Below are 18,517 nucleotides of genomic sequence, written 5' to 3'. Positions count from 1 at the left end.
TTAAGACTTGAGAAAGACTTCTTAGATGTTAAACTTCAAGCAACATCCAACAATTTTCAAAGGAATCATTTGAACTAGGAAATTTGCTGTGCCTGTTCTGCAAAAACCCATCACGGATCAAATAAGCAAGGACTGGCAATAGACAGGCCAATTTATGTGCAAACCACTTATGTAACCAAAAGACTCACTCATAGAATGTATGAGAACATTTTGGAAACCCCACGTCACAAGGCAACAAATAGAAGAATTCAGGGGCAGGCACTTGGAGCATTAGTTTAGGCTGCTCTAGCAATGTCAGTCCCACATGGACATAAATGATTCAAGTCCAGGCTTCACTGCAAATCTAGATCCATAGTAATGCACACCTGGGATGCACAGGTGATGGGTCAATATGTCTGTCCCTACCACAAACTTGTGAGGTGGGAATGCAGCTATGAGCTGCTCTTCAGCCAGGCCAGCCATGGCTCTTGTGGACTCTGAAGGAGTGAACTGGTAGATGGAAGATGTGTCTGTCCCTGTCTCCTGCCTCTCGAGTACAATGGAAGAAAGCAGCATTTAGAAAAAATGTGTGTTCTAGTGCCAAAAATGTATCGCTTCCTGCACGTGTACTCAAAATACCATTTCCAAGCAGTTTATAAATCGTTGTCGTTGTTTTTTTTCATATCTCAAGGCAGGAGCAGGAGTGGGAAACAGAGACACTCCTCCAGTTGCCCACCACAATGGGACCTGGCAGAGGCCAAAGCCATGAGGCAGGAACTCCTCTAGTCACCCAGGTAGATGGGAGGGCCCCAGGTTCTTAGGCGCCACATTCTGCCGCTGTGCCAGCAGTCATAGGCTGGGGGCTATATTAGAAGCAGAGGAGCTGGGCCTCAAACCAAAACTCCCATATGGGACGCTGGCATCCCAGGCAGTAGTTTCACCTGCTGTGCCAACAGGCTGCCCTAAACCAAGAATTCTCTAATCAGCAAAGCTGACTTTGGGGAATGAAAAAGCCATCCAGAAGTTAACCCTGAAAGAAATCTTGGACACTCTGTGGCCAGCAGAACTTCCTTGAAACAGTGGGTCAAACACATCCTTATGACAGAAATGCAGAACTAAAAGAGGGGGTCTCCCAACATGGAATGAAAGGCAGTAGAACAGCAGGTTGTGGGGAGCAACTCGGACTAGACTAAGTTGCTGGAATTAAGACTTATTCTATGCATCTGCTCTCCCACAATATGGCGCTGGGAGAGGAGAAAACAGCTTCTACACAGCTGCCTCCAGTTCAGCCAATAAACTGTAGGACTTGCTCCTGATTGGAGAGCAGCGTACTCGGCGTGTGGGCAGCCGAGTTAGGATTGGTGGAGGAGGACTATAAAGGAGGAGAGAGACGGCATGCACCAGGAACATCTATGGGGAACACCTGAGGAACACCTGGGCAGCCCCCGAGAGAGCCGGCCGGCGGTGTGCCGCTCCCCCGCGGAAGTGGGGAATGTGGCAGGGGGAACCGCCCTTCCACGGAGGTGGAAGGGACGGTAGCCAACCCGGGAAGAACCAGCAGCAAACCTGGGGAGGGCCGAGCAGACAAAAGAACAGCGCAGGGTCCTGTGTCGTTCCTCCACGAAGAGGGGGAGCGACATAATGGTGCCGTGACTCGGATATGAAGCCTAGGCAGGGTTCAGTGTCACTCCTCCATGAAGAGGGGGAGCGACATAATGGTGCCGTGACTCGGATATGAAGCCTAGGCAGGGTTCAGTGTCGTTCCTCCATGAAGAGGGGGAGCGACATAATGGTGCCGTGACTCGGATATGAAGCCTAGGCAGGGCTTAGTGTCGTTCCTCCACGAAGAGGGGGAGCGACATAATGGTGCCGTGACTCAGATAGGAAACCTAGGACGGATAGGAAACCTAGGAGGGAAGAAACGGGAAAAAGTGGAAAAATATCGGAGAGAGAGACTAGCAAACAGCCTAGGGAAAGCCGGACGAGAAAGGTGCTGGAAGAAGCTATTGAAAGCCTAGGCATAGACTCGGATACAGACTGTGGGAAAGAAGTTAGGATTTAAAGTGAAAGCAAGAAGAAACTTAGACTCAGATACGGACTACAGGTTGAAAGTGAAAGTGAAACCTATAAGAAACTTAGACTTGGATACGGACTGTGGGGAGAGGCCAGGAGAAATGAGGGAGGAATATTGTTGGAAGAAAACTTAGGGAAACATACCGGGTAGAGAAAAATGTTAGGGAGGATGAAGCCGCGAGTGCAAGCCAAGGCGGAAATGTAAGCCACCTTGGAATTCTTCAAGTCACCCCAGGGAGCAAGAGGCGAAGATCTGGAACCAGACGCAGAGACGTGGGCCGCCAGGTTGGAATTCGCCAGGTTAGTCCGGGGAACTTGGATTGAATGCTAGTGGCGGAGACGTGAGCTACGCTGTGTGATTCGCGGAAGCTGCCGCGTGCAGAGAGCACGGGGCGTGAATAGATAGGGAACGCGGGGCTGGCGAGAGGCCCTGGTGCGGACGCGAAGGGGCGTGGAGACCGCGGAGTGTGCGCTCGAAGCCGAGCCGCGCAGAGCCGGGAGCCCGCCGGCGGGGCGAGGCGCCGGGAAGCCGCGCAGAGCCGTGAAGCTGCCGCAGGGTGAGGTGCCGAGAAGCAGCCTCGGGGCAGGCGCCGGGAAGCCGCAGGGATAAGAGAAACAGAAGTTTAGAAGTAAAATGAGAGAAATAGGAATGCTGGAAGATAGAAGTAAAATGGGAGAAATAGGAATGCCCGGAGATAGAGAAACAGAGAAAAGTAAGACCTCCCCACAGCACGGCAATGAGAGAGCTTGGATTCGGTCTGCCTGATTAGTGAGGCGATGAGCACCTGCGGGAGGCTAGCAGCTTATGCGCCGCAGGTCACCGAAAACAGGCACGTTATCAACACCAATAAGTCACCCCACAACATGGCAATGAGAGAGCTTGGATTCGGTCTGCCTGATTAGTAAGGCGGTAAGCACCAGCAGGCAGCTCGACCAGAGTATGAGCTGCAGGTCACCGAAGATAGGCACGAACCAACACTAATAAGTCTCCCCCACAATACGGCAATGAGAAGGCTTGGATTCGGTTTGCCTGATTGTTAGGGCTTGTAAGCCCCTGCAGGCAGAGCAGAGCATGCGCTGCGGGGCACCGAACACAGGCACGCATCAGCGCCTAAAAACCTCCTCACAACATGGCAAAGAGAGGACCCGGATTCGGTTTGCCTGATTGATAGGACTTGTAAGAACCTGTGGCAACTCTAGCAAGTAGAGCAGAGTGTGTGCCGCGGGACACCGAAGACAGGCGCGTAACAACGCCAAAAAATAAAAAGAAAGGGGGATCTGTGGGGAGCAACTCGGACTAGACTAAGTTACTGGAATTAAGACTTATTCTATGCATCTGCTCTCCCACAATATGGCGCTGGGAGAGGAGAAAACAGCTTCTACACAGCTGCCTCCAGTTCAGCCAATAAACTGTAGGACTTGCTCCTGATTGGAGGAGAGCAGCGTACTCGGCGTGTGGGCAGCTGAGTTGGGATTGGTGGAGGAGGACTATAAAGGAGGAGAGAGACGGCATGCACCAGGAACATCTAAGGGGAACACCTGTGCAGCCCCCGAGAGAGCCGGCCGGCGGTGTGCCGCTCCCCTGCGGAAGTGGGGAATGTGGCCAGGGGGAACTGCCCTTCCACGGAGGTGGAAGGGATAGTAGCCAACCCGGGAAGAACCAGCAGCAAACCTGGGGAGGGCCGAGCAGGCAGAAGAACAGCGCAGGGTCCTGTGTCGCTCCTCCATGAAGAGGGGGAGCGACACAGGTGTCCAAAGAGAGGTATGCATAGGACAGAGCCTAAACTAAGGAGAAAGTGCTGATATTTCACAGAAAGGTAGAAGGAAGGATTTGGAATATTTTCACCATAAAGAAATGTTGTTGGGGAGTCAGATGTGTTGACCTTGATTTGTACATTACACACGGTTTCCATGGATTCCAACAACACACACTGGACTCCAAGTTTGGCATAGCAGTGTAGACAGACGCAGATTGGGACACCTGCACCCCACACTGGTATGCCTGCCTATATTCAAGTGCTTGCTTGGCTGCCAGTTTTAGTTTGCTATGGATGCAGACTGTGGTGTCCAGCAGGGGAGGTATCACATACTTGGATCCCTGCCACCAACATGGGATCCATGGACTGAGTTCCTGGCTCCTGGCTTCTGCCTGACAGAGTCCCAGCTCTTAACCAGGCTTTGGGGAAGCACATGTCTCTCTATATTTCAAAATAAAATAATAAAGGTGGTGAGTTTCTATTTAAATAGTTACATGGTATCCTATGAATTTGTACAGATTCTATAGATCAATGCAAACGGAATTTCAGTGGCCTATTGTGGTGTGTTTGGAGATTACTTGGGAAGCCAGCATCCCTTGTCAGAGTGCAGTTCAGTGCCTAGCACCTAGCTTGTCATCGAGCTCCTGGATCATGGGCCTGGGAAAAAAGCCAAGGATGGCCCAATGGCTTGGGTACATGACACCAGCAGGCGGACTGGACTGAGTTCCTGGCTCCAACCTATTCTGTCCACATGGGCATTGAGCCACAGCCTGGAAGATATATACATATATGTGTGTGTGTGTGTGTGTTCCTCTCTGTATCACTCTGCCTGCTAATGATCAAATATTTTTTACAGATCAACAAAAGGGTCTGTATCAAATAGATTTTTCTTTTGCTCAGAACATTGTCAGTATCTGCAAGGTGGCTGAAGCAAAAATTAACCAATTGGTGTGGTTTCCACAGTGTGAGCAGAAACACTGAGGATTTATTTCATACCCTATCTTGCACTTGGGAGATAGGGGAGATTGCACAGAGAGTTAAACAGGGAGTCTGGCGGCCCCTTCAGACACGGGGAGAACGTCCTGCACAAGCAGGCTGCCTCTCCAGGACACTGGCATTTCCTCTACTCACAGCTTCCTGTGCTGCAGGTGTGACCTTGCAGATTTAAATCACACCTTCAGGGTGGGTGCAGTCTTTAGTCAGAGCTGGCAGGGGAAGGGGATGAGAACCTGGGGAGAGCTGGATCAGCTCCAAGAGACCCTGGCTATTTTGTGTGACCTTGCAGTTTAAACCATGCCTCCAGTATAGCTGCGATCTTCCACCCAGAGCTAGCAGTGGAGGGGGCTGATCCCCTATGGAGACAGGCGGTCTCCAGGAGACCCCTGCAGGCTCCTTGAGCCCCAAGGAAACAGCATACGTACGTGAAACCCCTGTCCAATGGGCACCCCCAATAGCATAACTCAATTAACAATTAGTACTGCCTTAAAATCCGAGGACGCTTCCTCAAAGCCAGTGTGCTGCTGGGGCGTTCCACCTGTCTTCTGAAGCACCAGACACTTTCTCTATTGCTTGTCAATGCAATAAAGTTTCTGCCTCTTTGCAAATAGTTTTCTGGCTTTTCATTTCTGTACTAAGCTGGGGAAAAGAACCCACGAGACTCGCTCTGGCAACCATCCTCCCTTCATGACTGGTATCAAACAGCACAAGTGTAGGAAACAGAAAATGAATAAACACAAAGGGATACAATGTTCCAGAGCTTATTACAGAGTAGCAAACGGAGAAAGTTCTAGAAAGGCTGGCAGTCTCCCAAAGGGATCTAAAAGACGCTGTGAAACACCAGAAGCCCAGACAGAGGCCCCGGGAGCTCGGAGTGCATCGCCGAGCGAGGCCGAGCACCGCGACCGGGTGGGTGGCGAAGGAGCGTCCGGGCGTGGGAGGGCCCCTCCCGGCCACCGTCACGCGGGGAGCAACGGCTACTCCTGGGTGGGGGAGGGGCTGGCGGCGGCACGGCGGCCATCTTGAGCCAGGGGCCCTCACTGCGGAGGCCGGGGCTCACGGAAGGAGGCCCCGCGGGCAGGGCAGAGCGCGCTGGGCAGGGCGACTGGGACCCGCCCCCGCAGGGTCCTGAGAGCCAGAGGCAGAGGCAGTGTGAGGAGCGCGGCGGTGCCCGCCCCGCCAGGCCTCGCGCCCGCCTGCCCGGCGGCCAGCACGCGCCCCAGCCCAGCCAGCCGACCAGGCCGCGGCCCTGCGCGGCGGCGCCATGCGGCTCACCCTCGAGGCCGGGCCGCAGCTCACCTTCCACATCGACATTGACCCCGGCCAGACGGTGAGGGCCCTCAAGGAGAAAATTGAAGCCGAGCAGGGCAGAGATGCCTTTCCGGTAGCGGGGCAGCAGCTCCTTTATGCGGGCCGCGTCCTCCCGGACGACGCTGTGCTCAGAGACTGTCAGATCCACGAGCACCACGCTGTGACGGTCCTGGTGGCCAGACCCGAGGCGGCGACCACAGCAGCACCGGCCACGGCCACGGCCACAGCCACAGCTGGGCAGTCCCATCCTGCCACCGCGGCATCGGCTGGTGCTGGGGCCCCAGCCCGCGGCCCTGCCTTGCCCGCCGCGCCTGCCACCTCCACGCGTGCCACGTCCGCGCCTGCCTCCGTGTCAGCATCCAGTACAGCGTCGGCTCAGCCTGCACCTGCTGGCGCACCTCAAGCTGCAGGGCAGCAGGCAGGTCCGCCAGGGGCTCCAAGCCCCACACCAGATGATGCCATCGCAGGACCCTCCTCTCGGGCCCAGCCGTCTGAGCAGGCAGCAAGGCTGACACGTCCGGCTTCCGAGCAAATGGTCGCCGAGATCGTGTCCATGGGCTACGAACGGGAGCACGTCCTTGCAGCCCTGAGAGCCAGCTTCAACAACCCTCACAGAGCCGTGGAGTATCTTTTAATGGGACTCCCCGGAGACAGGGCAAGTGCGGCCGAGGTCGAGCCCCCTCAAGCCGGGAGCAGCGGAGCTGGTCGTGAAGAAGCTGGCCATGAAGGAGGAGGAGTGGACAGCGCGGGAACCGAGGAAGCATCAACAGGAGATGGCAGCTATGTGGAAGTAACACCCCAGGAATTGGCAGCTATAGAGCGGTTGAAGGCTTTGGGCTTTCCTCAGGGACTTGTGGTTGAAGCATATTTTGCTTGTGAGAAGAATGAGGAGTGGGCTGCCAATTTTCTGCTCGAGCAGGACTTGGAGGAGGACTGAAAGGGACTCTCCTGTGGCTCACATCTCCCGCCGTTCCATTCGTTACGCTGACTTTGTCTCCTACAGCGTCTTGGATGACTTGGCCTTAGGTTCACCATACTTGGCATCAGAACTAGATGTTGGGGCAGGGGCGGGAGTCACACGTTGCAGGGTGGGGAGAGATACCCTGCCTGGCTGCTTCAACCAGCAGGTGCCTCAAATCCACACAGTGTGCAGAGTAGGCTGCCACCCACCAGCAGCCATTGCAGGTCCTCATTTCTCCTGTGAAGCACCAAGTCACTTGTAGGTTTCTCCCTTTGCAGTGGACTCCATCCACAATTGTAGTTTTCGTTATTTCTTTGAAACAACTTCAACTTTTCCTAGGTTTCCTTTCTGTGTTCTACTATCCTATCATTTCTTCTTTCTGTGATGCCTCTGTCTAGGATACAACACTAAGTCACTTTTGCTAGGTTTCTGTTTTCAGTGGGCTCCATCCAGAGTACTCCCAGGGTAATGTAATGCCATTCCTTCCAATGAAATGTTTTAAAAGATTGTATTTGTATATAGAAAGGCAGAGTTACAGAGGCAGAGGTCGAGAGAGTGAGAGAAAGAGGGAGAGTCCGAGAGAAAGAGAGTGGTCTTCCATCCATTCAGCCATGTGTAAACTTTCAATTGAACGATTTCTCTCCCTCTCTCTCTCTCTCTCTCCCTCCCCCCCACCTCTGCCTAATGTATTTCTAGCTTTCAAATAAATAATTAATCTTTTAAAAGTTCTCTCTCAGTAGAATGTATGTGAGACCTCTCTATCCTGATTTGAGTAGCTGTACCTGGATAGGATGAGTAATGTTGCTGTTCTCTTTGTCCAGTTTTCATTAGAATATAAATGACACGTGTCAAATATCTGTGTATATTACATTTATTGCAATAAAGCTTTTAAAAGAGATTCGATTTATTTACTTGAGAGTTAGAGTTACAGATAGAGAGTGGGAGAGACAGGAGTAGGTCTTCCACCCAGTGGTTTCTCTCCAATGGCCACAATGTCAGGAGCTGACCCTATGTGAAACCAAGAACCAGAAGCTTCCTAAGGGTCTCCCATACCGGTGCAGGGGCCCACACATTGGGCCATCTTCACTGCTTTCCCAGGCCATCAGCAGAGGGCCTGTTGGAAGAGGAGCAGCTGGGACATGAAACAGGGCCCTCATGGCATTCTGGCACAGCAGGTGGAGGCACAGCCTGCAGTGCCTTCAGGACGGGCCCCACACTAAAGTTTTAAAGCCACACTTGCATGTTTGCTGTGGACGTGTCCCGCTGAGAATTGATGACTGTTGAGGCCCGTGCACAAGAGCAGCATCCCCTTCCCCTCTCTATTGCCTTTCTTGGGCAGAAATTGGTCGTAAGTGAGAGACCTGCCCAGTTAGAACCCACTGAGTGGTGAGCCAGCTCAGAATTCAGACGAGTATTTCAAATCTCCTTTCTGGTATTTGTAAATGCAGCGCTTTCTTAGAGAAGAATCTGTTACTACTGAGACCACCTGTAAATATTACTGTCAACAAGAGTAGGCTGTGGTATGGCACTTGTTTTGGGGACTAGCTTACTTCACTAGGTAGAACAGATTCAAGTTGCATCCATTTGGTGTCAAATGACAGGATTTCATTTTATACTGCTGTGTACTATTCAATAGTGTACATATACCATAATGTCTTTATCCAGACTTCAGTTAATGGACAGACATCTGGGTTGATTCCCTCTCTTAGCTAGTGTGAATTGAGCTGCAGTAAACATGTGGGTACAGCTAACACTTGGATATGCTGATTCCATTTCCCTTGGGTAAATTCCCAGGAGTGGGATGTTTGGGTCATCTGGTAGGTCTACATTTAGAAGTCTGAAGTATCTCCATGCTGTCTTCCACAGCAGCTGTACCAATTTACACTCCCACCAACCGTGGGTTGGGAACCTTTTCCCACATCCTAGCCAACGTTTGTGGTTTGTTGACTTCCTTATGAAAGACATTCTAACGCGGGTGAGGTGAAACTTCACTGTGGATTTGATGTGCATGTGCCTGACAGCTTGTGATACTCAACATTTTTTCATGTTCCCATTGGTCATTTGAATCTCCTCTTTTGCAAATGCTTGTTCAAGTAATGTGCCCATTTCTTAACTGGATTGTGTGTTTTCATGTTATTGAATTTCTTGAAATTTTTGGATTCTGGTAAAGTTGCTTCATTGAAACATGCCAAAGATTGAAATTAGAAGACAAAACTACAGATTTTCTAAATAAATCACAGGAAGGAGTTTCAGAGTTAAGACTTGAGAAAGACTTCTTAAATGTTAAACTTCAAGCAACATCCAACAATTTTCAAAGGAATCATTTGAACTAGGAAATTTGCTTTGCTTGTTTTGCAAAAACCCATCACGGATCAAATAAGCAAGGACTGGCAATAGACAGGCCAATTTATGTGCAAACCACTCATGTAACCAAAAGACTCACTCATAGAATGTATGAGAACATTTTGGAAACCCCACGTCACAAGGCAACAAATAGAAGAATTCAGGGGCAGGCATTTGGAGCATTAGTTTAGGCTACTCTAGCGATGTCAGTCCCACATGGACATAAATGATTCAAGTCCAGGCTTCACTGCAAATCTAGATCCATAGTAATGCACACCTGTGATGGACAGGTGATAGGTCAATATGTCTGTCCCTACCACAAACTTGTGAGGTGGGAATGCAGCTATGTGATGCTCTTTAGCCAGGCCAGCCATGGTCTGTGGGCTCTGAAGGAGTGAACTGGTAGATGGAAGATGTGTCTGTCCCTGTCTCCTGCCTCTCAAGTACAATGGAAGAAAGCAGCATTTAGAAAAAATGTGTGTTCTAGTGCCAAAAATGTATCGCTTCCTGCACGTGTACTCAAAATACCATTTCCAAGCAGTTTATAAATCATTGTCGTTGTTTTTTTCATATCTCAAGGCAGGAGCAGGAGTGGGAAACAGAGACACTCCTCCAGTTGCCCACCACAATGGGGCCTGGCAGAGGCCAAAGCCATGAGGCAGGAACTCCTCTAGTCACCCAGGTAGATGGGAGGGCCCCAGGTTCTTAGGCGCCACATTCTGCCGCTGTGCCAGCTGCCATAGGCTGGGGGCTATATTAGAAGCAGAGGAGCTGGGCCTCAAACCAAAACTCCCATATGGGACGCTGGCATCCCAGGCAGTAGTTTCACCTGCTGTGCCAACAGGCTGCCCTAAACCAAGAATTCTCTAATCAGCAAAGCTGACTTTGGGGAATGAAAAAGCCATCCAGAAGTTAACCCTGAAAGAAATCTTGGACACTCTGGCCAGCCGAACTTCCTTGAAACAGTGGGTCAAACACATCCTTACGACAGAAATGCAGAACTAAAAGAGGGGGTCTCCCAACATGGAATGAAAGGCAGTAGAACAGCAGGTGTCCAAAGAGAGGTATGCATAGGACAGAGCCTAAACTAAGGAGAAAGTGCTGATATTTCACAGAAAGGTAGAAGGAAGGATTTGGAATATTTTCACCATAAAGAAATGTTGTTGGGGAGTCAGATGTGTTGACCTTGATTTGTACATTACACACAGTTTCCATGGATTCCAACAACACACACTGGACTCTGTGTTTGGCATAGCAGTGTAGACAGACGCAGATTGGGACACCTGCACCCCACACTGGTATGCCTGCCTATATTCAAGTGCTTGCTTGGCTGCCAGTTTTAGTTTGCTATGGATGCAGACCGTGGTGTCCAGCAGGAGATGCATCACATACTTGGATCCCTGCCACCAACATGGGATCCATGGACTGAGTTCCTGGCTCCTGGCTTCTGCCTGACAGAGCCCCAGCTCTTAACCAGGCTTTGGGGAAGCATATGAAGGAGGAGAAACCTCTGTCTGTCTTTTCTTGCTGACTCTCCACATTTCAAAATAAAAAATTGCAAAGGTGGTGAGATTCTATTTAAAAAGGTACATGGTATCACATGCATATGTAAAGTTTCTATATGTCAATGCAAAAAGAATTTCAAGGTACAGTTGTTGTGGGTTTGGAGACAACATGGGAAGCCAGCATCCCTTGTCAGAGTGTTAGTTCAATGCCCAGCACCTAGCTTGTCATCGAGCTTCCAGATGATGGGTCTGGAAAAAAGCCAAGGATGGCCCAATGGCTTGTGTACCTGACACCAGCAGGCAGACCTGGGTTGAGTTCCTGGCTCCAACCTATTCTGTCCACATGGGCATTGAGCCACAGCCTGGAAGATATATACATATGTCTGTGTGTGTGTGTGTGTGTGTTCCTCTCTGTATCACTCTGCCTGCTAATGATCAAATATTTTTTACAGATCAACAAAAGGGTCTGTATCAAATAGATTTCACTTTTGCTCAGAACATTGTCAGTATCTGAAAGGTGGCTGAAGCAAAAATTAACCAATTGGTGTGGTTTCCACAGTGTGAGCAGAAACACTGAGGATTTATTTCATACCCTATCTTGCACTTGGGAGATAGGGGAGATTGCACAGAGAGTTAAACAGGGAGTCTGGCGGCCCCTTCAGACACGGGGAGAACGTCCTGCACAAGCAGGCTGCCTCTCCAGGACACTGGCATTTCCTCTACTCACAGCTTCCTGTGCTGCAGGTGTGACCTTGCAGATTTAAATCACACCTTCAGGGTGGGTGCAGTCTTTAGTCAGAGCTGGCAGGGGAAGGGGATGAGAACCTGGGGAGAGCTGGATCAGCTCCAAGAGACCCTGGCTATTTTGTGTGACCTTGCAGTTTAAACCATGCCTCCAGTATAGCTGCGATCTTCCACCCAGAGCTAGCAGTGGAGGGGGCTGATCCCCTATGGAGACAGGCGGTCTCCAGGAGACCCCTGCAGGCTCCTTGAGCCCCAAGGAAACAGCATACGTACGTGAAACCCCTGTCCAATGGGCACCCCCAATAGCATAACTCAATTAACAATTAGTACTGCCTTAAAATCCGAGGACGCTTCCTCAAAGCCAGTGTGCTGCTGGGGCGTTCCACCTGTCTTCTGAAGCACCAGACACTTTCTCTATTGCTTGTCAATGCAATAAAGTTTCTGCCTCTTTGCAAATAGTTTTCTGGCTTTTCATTTCTGTACTAAGCTGGGGAAAAGAACCCACGAGACTCGCTCTGGCAACCATCCTCCCTTCATGACTGGTATCAAACAGCACAAGTGTAGGAAACAGAAAATGAATAAACACAAAGGGATACAATGTTCCAGAGCTTATTACAGAGTAGCAAACGGAGAAAGTTCTAGAAAGGTTAGCAGTCTCCCAAAGGGATCTAAAAGAGGCTGCGAAGCACCAGAAGCCCAGACAGAGGCCCCGGGAGCTCAGAGTGCATGGACGAGCGAGGCCGAGCACCGCGACCGGGTGGGTGGCGAAGGAGCGTCCGGGCGTGGGAGGGCCCCTCCCGGCCACCGTCACGCGGGGAGCAACGGCTACTCCTGGGTGGGGGAGGGGCTGGCGGCGGCACGGCGGCCATCTTGAGCCAGGGGCCCTCACTGCGGAGGCCAGGGCTCACGGAAGGAGGCCCCGCGGGCAGGGCAGAGCGCGCTGGGCAGGGCGACTGGGACCCGCCCCCGCAGGGTCCCGAGAGCCAGAGGCAGAGGCAGTGTGAGGAGCGCGGCGGTGCCCGCCCCGCCAGGCCTCGCGCCCGCCTGCCCGGCGGCCAGCACGCGCCCCAGCCCGGCCAGCCGACTAGGCCGCGGCCCTGCGCGGCGGCGCCATGCGGCTCACCCTCGAGGCCTGGCCGCAGCTCACCTTCCACGTCGACATTGACCCCGGCCAGACGGTGAGGGCCCTCAAGGAGAAAATTGAAGCCGAGCAGGGCAGAGATGCCTTTCCGGTAGCGGGGCAGCAGCTCCTTTATGCGGGCCGCGTCCTCCCGGACGACGCTGTGCTCAGAGACTGTCAGATCCACGAGCACCACGCTGTGACGGTCCTGGTGGCCAGACCCGAGGCGGCGACCACAGCAGCACCGGCCACGGCCACGGCCACAGCCACAGCTGGGCAGTCCCATCCTGCCACCGCGGCATTGGCTGGTGCTGGGGCCCCAGCGCGTGGCCCTGCCTTGCCCGCCGCGCCTGCCACCTCCACGCGTGCCAAATCTGCGCCTGCCACCTCCACGCGTGCCAAGTCCGCGCCTGCCTCCGTGTCAGCATCCAGTACAGCGTCGGCTCAGCCTGCACCTGCTGGTGCACCTGCGTCACCTCAAGCGGCAGGGCAGCAGGCAGGCCCGCCAGGGGCTCCAAGCCCCACACCAGATGACGCCATCGCGGGACCCTCCTCTCGGGCCCAGCCGTCTGAGCAGGCAGCAAGGGCGCTGCTGACACGTCCGGCTTCCGAGCAAATGGTCGCCGAGATCGTGTCCATGGGCTACGAACGGGAGCACGTCCTTGCAGCCCTGAGAGCCAGCTTCAACAACCCTCACAGAGCCGTGGAGTATCTTTTAATGGGACTCCCCGGAGACAGGGCAAGTGCGGCCGAGGTCGAGCCCCCTCAAGCCGGTAGCAGTGGAGCTGGTCGGTCTTCAGCGGTGGTAGCAGATGCAGGGGCTACGACATCGGGTTCTGGAGGACATCCCCTGGATGTTTTATGGAATGCACCAGAGTTTCAATTATTGAGACAAATCCTTCAATACTTTCCGTCTTTGCTTCCAGGAGTGCTGCAACGCATATGTCCACAGGATCCTCTATTACGTAGGCAATTTAGACAATATCAGGATTATTTGGTTCACATGCTAACTGCCCCTATGGAAGAAGCTGGTGATGAAGGAGAAGGTGGAGGTGGCACTGTGGGAACCGCAGGATCATCAAAGGATTGTAGCTACATTGAAGTAACACCTCAGGAACAGGCAGCTATTGAAAAGTTAAAGGCAATCGGGTTTCCTGAAGGACTTGTGATCCAAGTATATTTTGCTTGTGATAAGAACGTGGTCTTAGCTGCCAGTATTCTTTCTGAGCTGGCCTTGGAGGAGGACTGAAAGGGACTCTCCTCTGACTCACACTTCGCGCCGATGCATTACGTTTTTGTTTACTACAACGTCTGGGATGACTTGGTCTCCTACCCACCATACTCGGCATCTGGTACCATATATTGGGGCTGGTGCAGGAGTCATGATGATGCAGGGCTGGGAGAGATACCCTGGCTGTCTTTTATTGGCCTTGATAAAATAATAAGTTACTTTTACTGGCTTTCCCTGTTTTCAGTAGACTCCATTCCACCACTGTGTCCAGACTACACCCAGGGTAATGCCTTGCTTTCTATTTCTTTATTTCAGTTGGTTTTGGAAACAGTGTCTGCTCCATAGAAATTTCTTAAAATTTTTATTTACATATTTGAAAGGCAGAATTACAGGGAGGCGGAGGCAGAGAGAGGGAGAGACAGAGAGAGACAGAGAGAGAGAGAGAAGGAGAAGTCTTCAATCTGCCAATTCACTCTCCAAATGGCCGCAACAACTAGAGCTGGGCCGATCCAAAGCCTGGAACCTGGAGCTTCTCATGGGTTTCCTACATGCAAGTAGGTGCCCAAGGTCTTGGGCCATCTTCCGCTATTTTCCCATGCCATAGCAGAGAGCTGGCTAGGAAATGGAGCAACCAGCCCTAGAACCAGCACTGGTATGGGATGCTGGAACTACAAGCAGTCGAGTTACTCGCTTTGTCAGAGCGCTTGCCCCACTCCCTAGAATTTGTGGTCCATTTCATGGCAACTAGGGAATGCCTTCATGAAATTGCCAACAATGCTGGAGCACCTGTAAGCAGAAATGCCTGATTATTGATGGTTGTTGCTGCTTCACATAGGTGTGAAATTACTATATAAGGAACCTCATGCTTTCCTGTGACATATGTGGGGTAGGGGAGGAGGGAAAGGAACCAGTTCTTCATGTGAAAATACGTAAATTTATTTTAAAAGATCTCGGGGCTGGTGCTGTGGTGTAGCGGATAAAGCCACCACCTGCAGTGCCAGCATCCCATATGGGCTCCACTTTGAGTCCCAGCTGCTCCACTTGTGATCTAGCTCTCTGCCATGGCCTGGGAAAGGAGTATAAGATGGCTCAAGTCCTTTGGCCCCTGTGTGGGCTTGTCCTGCAAGGCCCACACTGTCGGGATGGTGGGGGGATGGCATTCTTCAACAAGAAGCACCAGAGACTGTTTCAGTGAACATGGCTGTTTATTAACAGTTAGCCATAGGCTTTTATAGGACAGACAAAATGCAGTAGCTAGTTCAGGGTAGCAACACTAATTCTATAGGATAAAGGCAATACTGGTGCTTCTACCTGTCTCCAATCAGCTTGAAGCTCACGTGGTTTACATAGTCTTCCAGGTGGTCTTATGTGGCTAGGCCACACTTGGGAGCTGTTTACCTAGTTGACAAGCACAAGGCCCCTCAACAGGAAGTGGAGTGGGGGAAATGTGCCTGGGTCCCTGCTGCCTAACAGCAGTCAGGTCATGTGTGGGTCTCAGTGTGCTGAGCCCCGACCATGGTCTTTCCCAGGAGGCGTGCTATGCCATGCCCTCTTAAGCTTCTGCATGGGCCAGGCAGGCAGTCTCCCAGCCAGGCACAGGATCATCCATATCTCTCCCCTCTGTTTCAGGCCAGACTATCTCGATGGCCAAAATCTTTGCTAGTGGAGCAGCCTTTTGCTTGGCAGATGGGACTCAGCTTAGTGCGGCATGGAAAAAATAGATCAGTACACTGCAACCCACGATGACCACTACTGTAGTCATCAGTGCATAGGGATGGAACCAAAATTTCGTGAGTCCCTACCAACCATTCCCTATGTAAACGTGGTAACTGCCAGGATAGAAATGTGGGTGGCATTAGGTTTTGGGTTAAATTGAAGAGCACCTGAGAAATAACCCATCCCGAGGGCCCCTGATACAGGCTGACAAGTAACGATATCGAGTTTCCCATTCTAAAGCAGGTACATTGGTGATACAAACAGCTGTGAAGCAAACATCAGGCTGGGGATGCATGGTTGGATGAGGGAAACTGGTGACAGCTGCACTGTAGTGACAATGAATATACCAGCAGCTTTGATCAGTCCAAGGGCTCTCTCAGTCCACTGTACTAGCTGCCTGATGGCATCCTTGATTGGCTGGTTCCAGGGTCCTGTCCAGTTACTGTATATTTGGGCAGGAAGTCAAGTCGCTGGGGCCGTCTTGGGACCCAGCCTGGTCACAGGCAGCCTGAGAGTTTGACTTCATTGTTGCACAGTTCAGTAACCCCAGCAACAAGCACGTTGTATTGGGGGTTGGAGACAGGATTGAACTGGGTCCACCAGACCCCTGAGTTCTCCCCATGTTACCCAATGTTGAGGGGGGGCAGGCCACATCCTCTCCTAGTGTCTCTTCATCAGCGGCTCATTTAGTGGAAAGGCACTGAAGCTGGCTTGTTGGAGGGTTGGTTTGCAGAGATTGGGGTCCAGGGTTTGACATTTTGAGCTGGTATCCACATAGACTATGGAATGATCTCTGGAAAGACACAAGTGAAACCTCTTCCCATTGTTATGAGGGGATCAGGCCTTTTCCATTGCTGGGTGGTCAGGTCCTTCCATCTAACCAGAGGTATTGGGCTCACAAGGGGTCTCCAGTATCTTATTGCTGGCGGCTCTCCAGAGGGTGAGACTTCTAAGAAATTTAAGGTGAAGAGAGCAAAATTACCATGCTCATGGTGGGTACCGTAGTCTCCCCTATGTTTTTCAATCATAGTCTTAAGGTTCTGATGTTCTCTTTCTACATTGCCTTGGCCCTGGGGTTATAGGGTATGCCCATGATATGACCAATGGCATACTTAACGCAAAAAGAAGCAAATGTGTAAGCAGGGTCCTTATCAGTTTTTGTGGAAAGTGGGTGTCCCATAATAAGAAAGCAGGACAGGAGGTGAGCAATATCCTTAGGGGTGTTTTCACCTGTGGAAGGAGTTTCCATTATAAACCCTGAATAAGTGTCCATCGTTACATGGAGGAACTTTTGTTTGCCAAAGGAAGGGAAGTGAGTAACATCCATTTGCCACAGAGCATTGGCCTTAAGGCCCCGAGGATTAGCCCCCATTGGTTGTAGTGGTGCAAAAGGCCAAAATGGGGGACACCTAGCACAATTGACAGACTGTGTGTTTGCACTGTTGGATGGGTAGGTCAGAGAACAAAGCAGCAAGGGAGCGGGCTGATTGATGAAACTGAGAGTGAGGATCTCTTGCAGTGCACTCAGTGGTGAGCACATCGGGGCAGGTCAGCACATCAACCTGTATATTAAAGGGAAGGTAAAGGATTAAGCAGACTAGAGTGCGCTGTGATGTATTGAACAGAGTGGAGATGTGCGTGCTTCCAGTAGGTGTTGTAGTGAGGCAAGCAGGGTATCTAAAGAGGAAGAGAGATCCAATGTACATTAGGCATGAGGGAGTTGGGGGAGGAGTTGAGTGCAATATATGCTGTCAGTGAAAAGGTTGCAGCACTCAGGAGTCAGGCATAGAGCATGATAGATAGCAAGGAGCTCTAGAAACTGTGGGGATCCTGCAAGGTAGGAGCGGACAAACTGAGTCGATGGTTGCTTGGGGGTAAATTTGACAGTAGTGATGGTTTCAGAAATGCTAGTGTCTGTAAAAACAAGCGGGGCTTGAGGATTGGGTTTAGAGGAGATAACAGAAGGAACAGAAAGGGGCAGCAGACGCATTACTTGGAGAAGTTTGCTTGGGGGGATGTGACTACCTATCTGGTCAGTATAGCCAGCCAAGGCAGTCATAAGGGAAGCATCATTGAGGAGAGCAAAATCCAGCGACGACTTAAGAAGTGGGATAACCAGGTGATCAGGCTTACAGCCAAACTGTCTAACAATACAATCGTAATTTTCTAATAAGAGAAGAAAGCCTATAAAGAGGAGACTGGAGCTCTGACATGGCTGTGGGGGACAGATGGGCCCAACCAAGACATTATCAGGAGGCTACAGCATGTCTGTGGATGTCCTAGCAGAGCCCAGAACAATGGCCCAGAGTTCTTTTTGTGGATCCCAACTATGAAGCTGTAGGAAGCAAGGGATTGGTTAACTAGGCTGAGGGCACACTCAGCTTCCTCAGTAAGCTCTCTAGGGGAGGTGGGATCAGGGTTCCTGCATAGACATGTAAAATGGGGGGTAAGTTGTTAACTTTAGCCAAGGACGAATGCAATTTATGTGTTCCAACTGGACCTGTAATTTGTTTAAGGTAGCTTTCTTTGGGATAGAAATGCAGGGTGGAACAGGGTGAACAGTGTAGGGAAGCATCTCAGTGCGCAGGAGGTGAAAAGGAGGAGTTCTGGGACTACGACAAGGTCTATGGCTTGGAGGTTTTGTACAGCTTGAGGGAAAGCTCCTAGAACCAGCAGAAGTGATCCATGTAGTGGATGATATTTAAGCCAGTAATGGCAAACAAAGGTGTCAGAGCCTTTAAAAACATAAATTTGGCAAATGGACAAGCTGTTTTCATGCCT

The 18,517-nt window shown here is 51.3% G+C and overlaps 1 protein-coding gene and 1 pseudogene across 1 annotated transcript; both read left to right on the top strand.

The window, feature by feature from the left end:
• Window positions 1-5,822: 5,822 nt before the first annotated feature.
• Window positions 5,823-7,919, top strand: LOC100341464 (lysine-specific demethylase RAD23B). The gene has a single exon (XM_089324451.1). The coding sequence runs from the start codon at window positions 6,070-6,072 to the stop codon at window positions 7,051-7,053; it is 984 nt and encodes a 327-aa protein (XP_089180577.1). The 5' UTR covers window positions 5,823-6,069; the 3' UTR covers window positions 7,054-7,919.
• Window positions 7,920-12,578: 4,659 nt separating this feature from the next.
• Window positions 12,579-15,278, top strand: LOC149119593 (lysine-specific demethylase RAD23B pseudogene; annotated as a pseudogene).
• The last annotated feature ends 3,239 nt before the right edge of the window (window positions 15,279-18,517 follow it).

The sequence above is a fragment of the Oryctolagus cuniculus genome, chromosome X (genome assembly GCF_051225735.1).
Source record: "Oryctolagus cuniculus isolate XC-2025 breed Fujian yellow rabbit chromosome X, ASM5122573v1, whole genome shotgun sequence".
Taxonomy (NCBI): Eukaryota; Metazoa; Chordata; class Mammalia; order Lagomorpha; family Leporidae; genus Oryctolagus; species Oryctolagus cuniculus.
The sequence above is the reverse complement of the archived record's forward strand: the minus strand, read 5'-3'. Positions and strand labels throughout refer to the sequence as shown.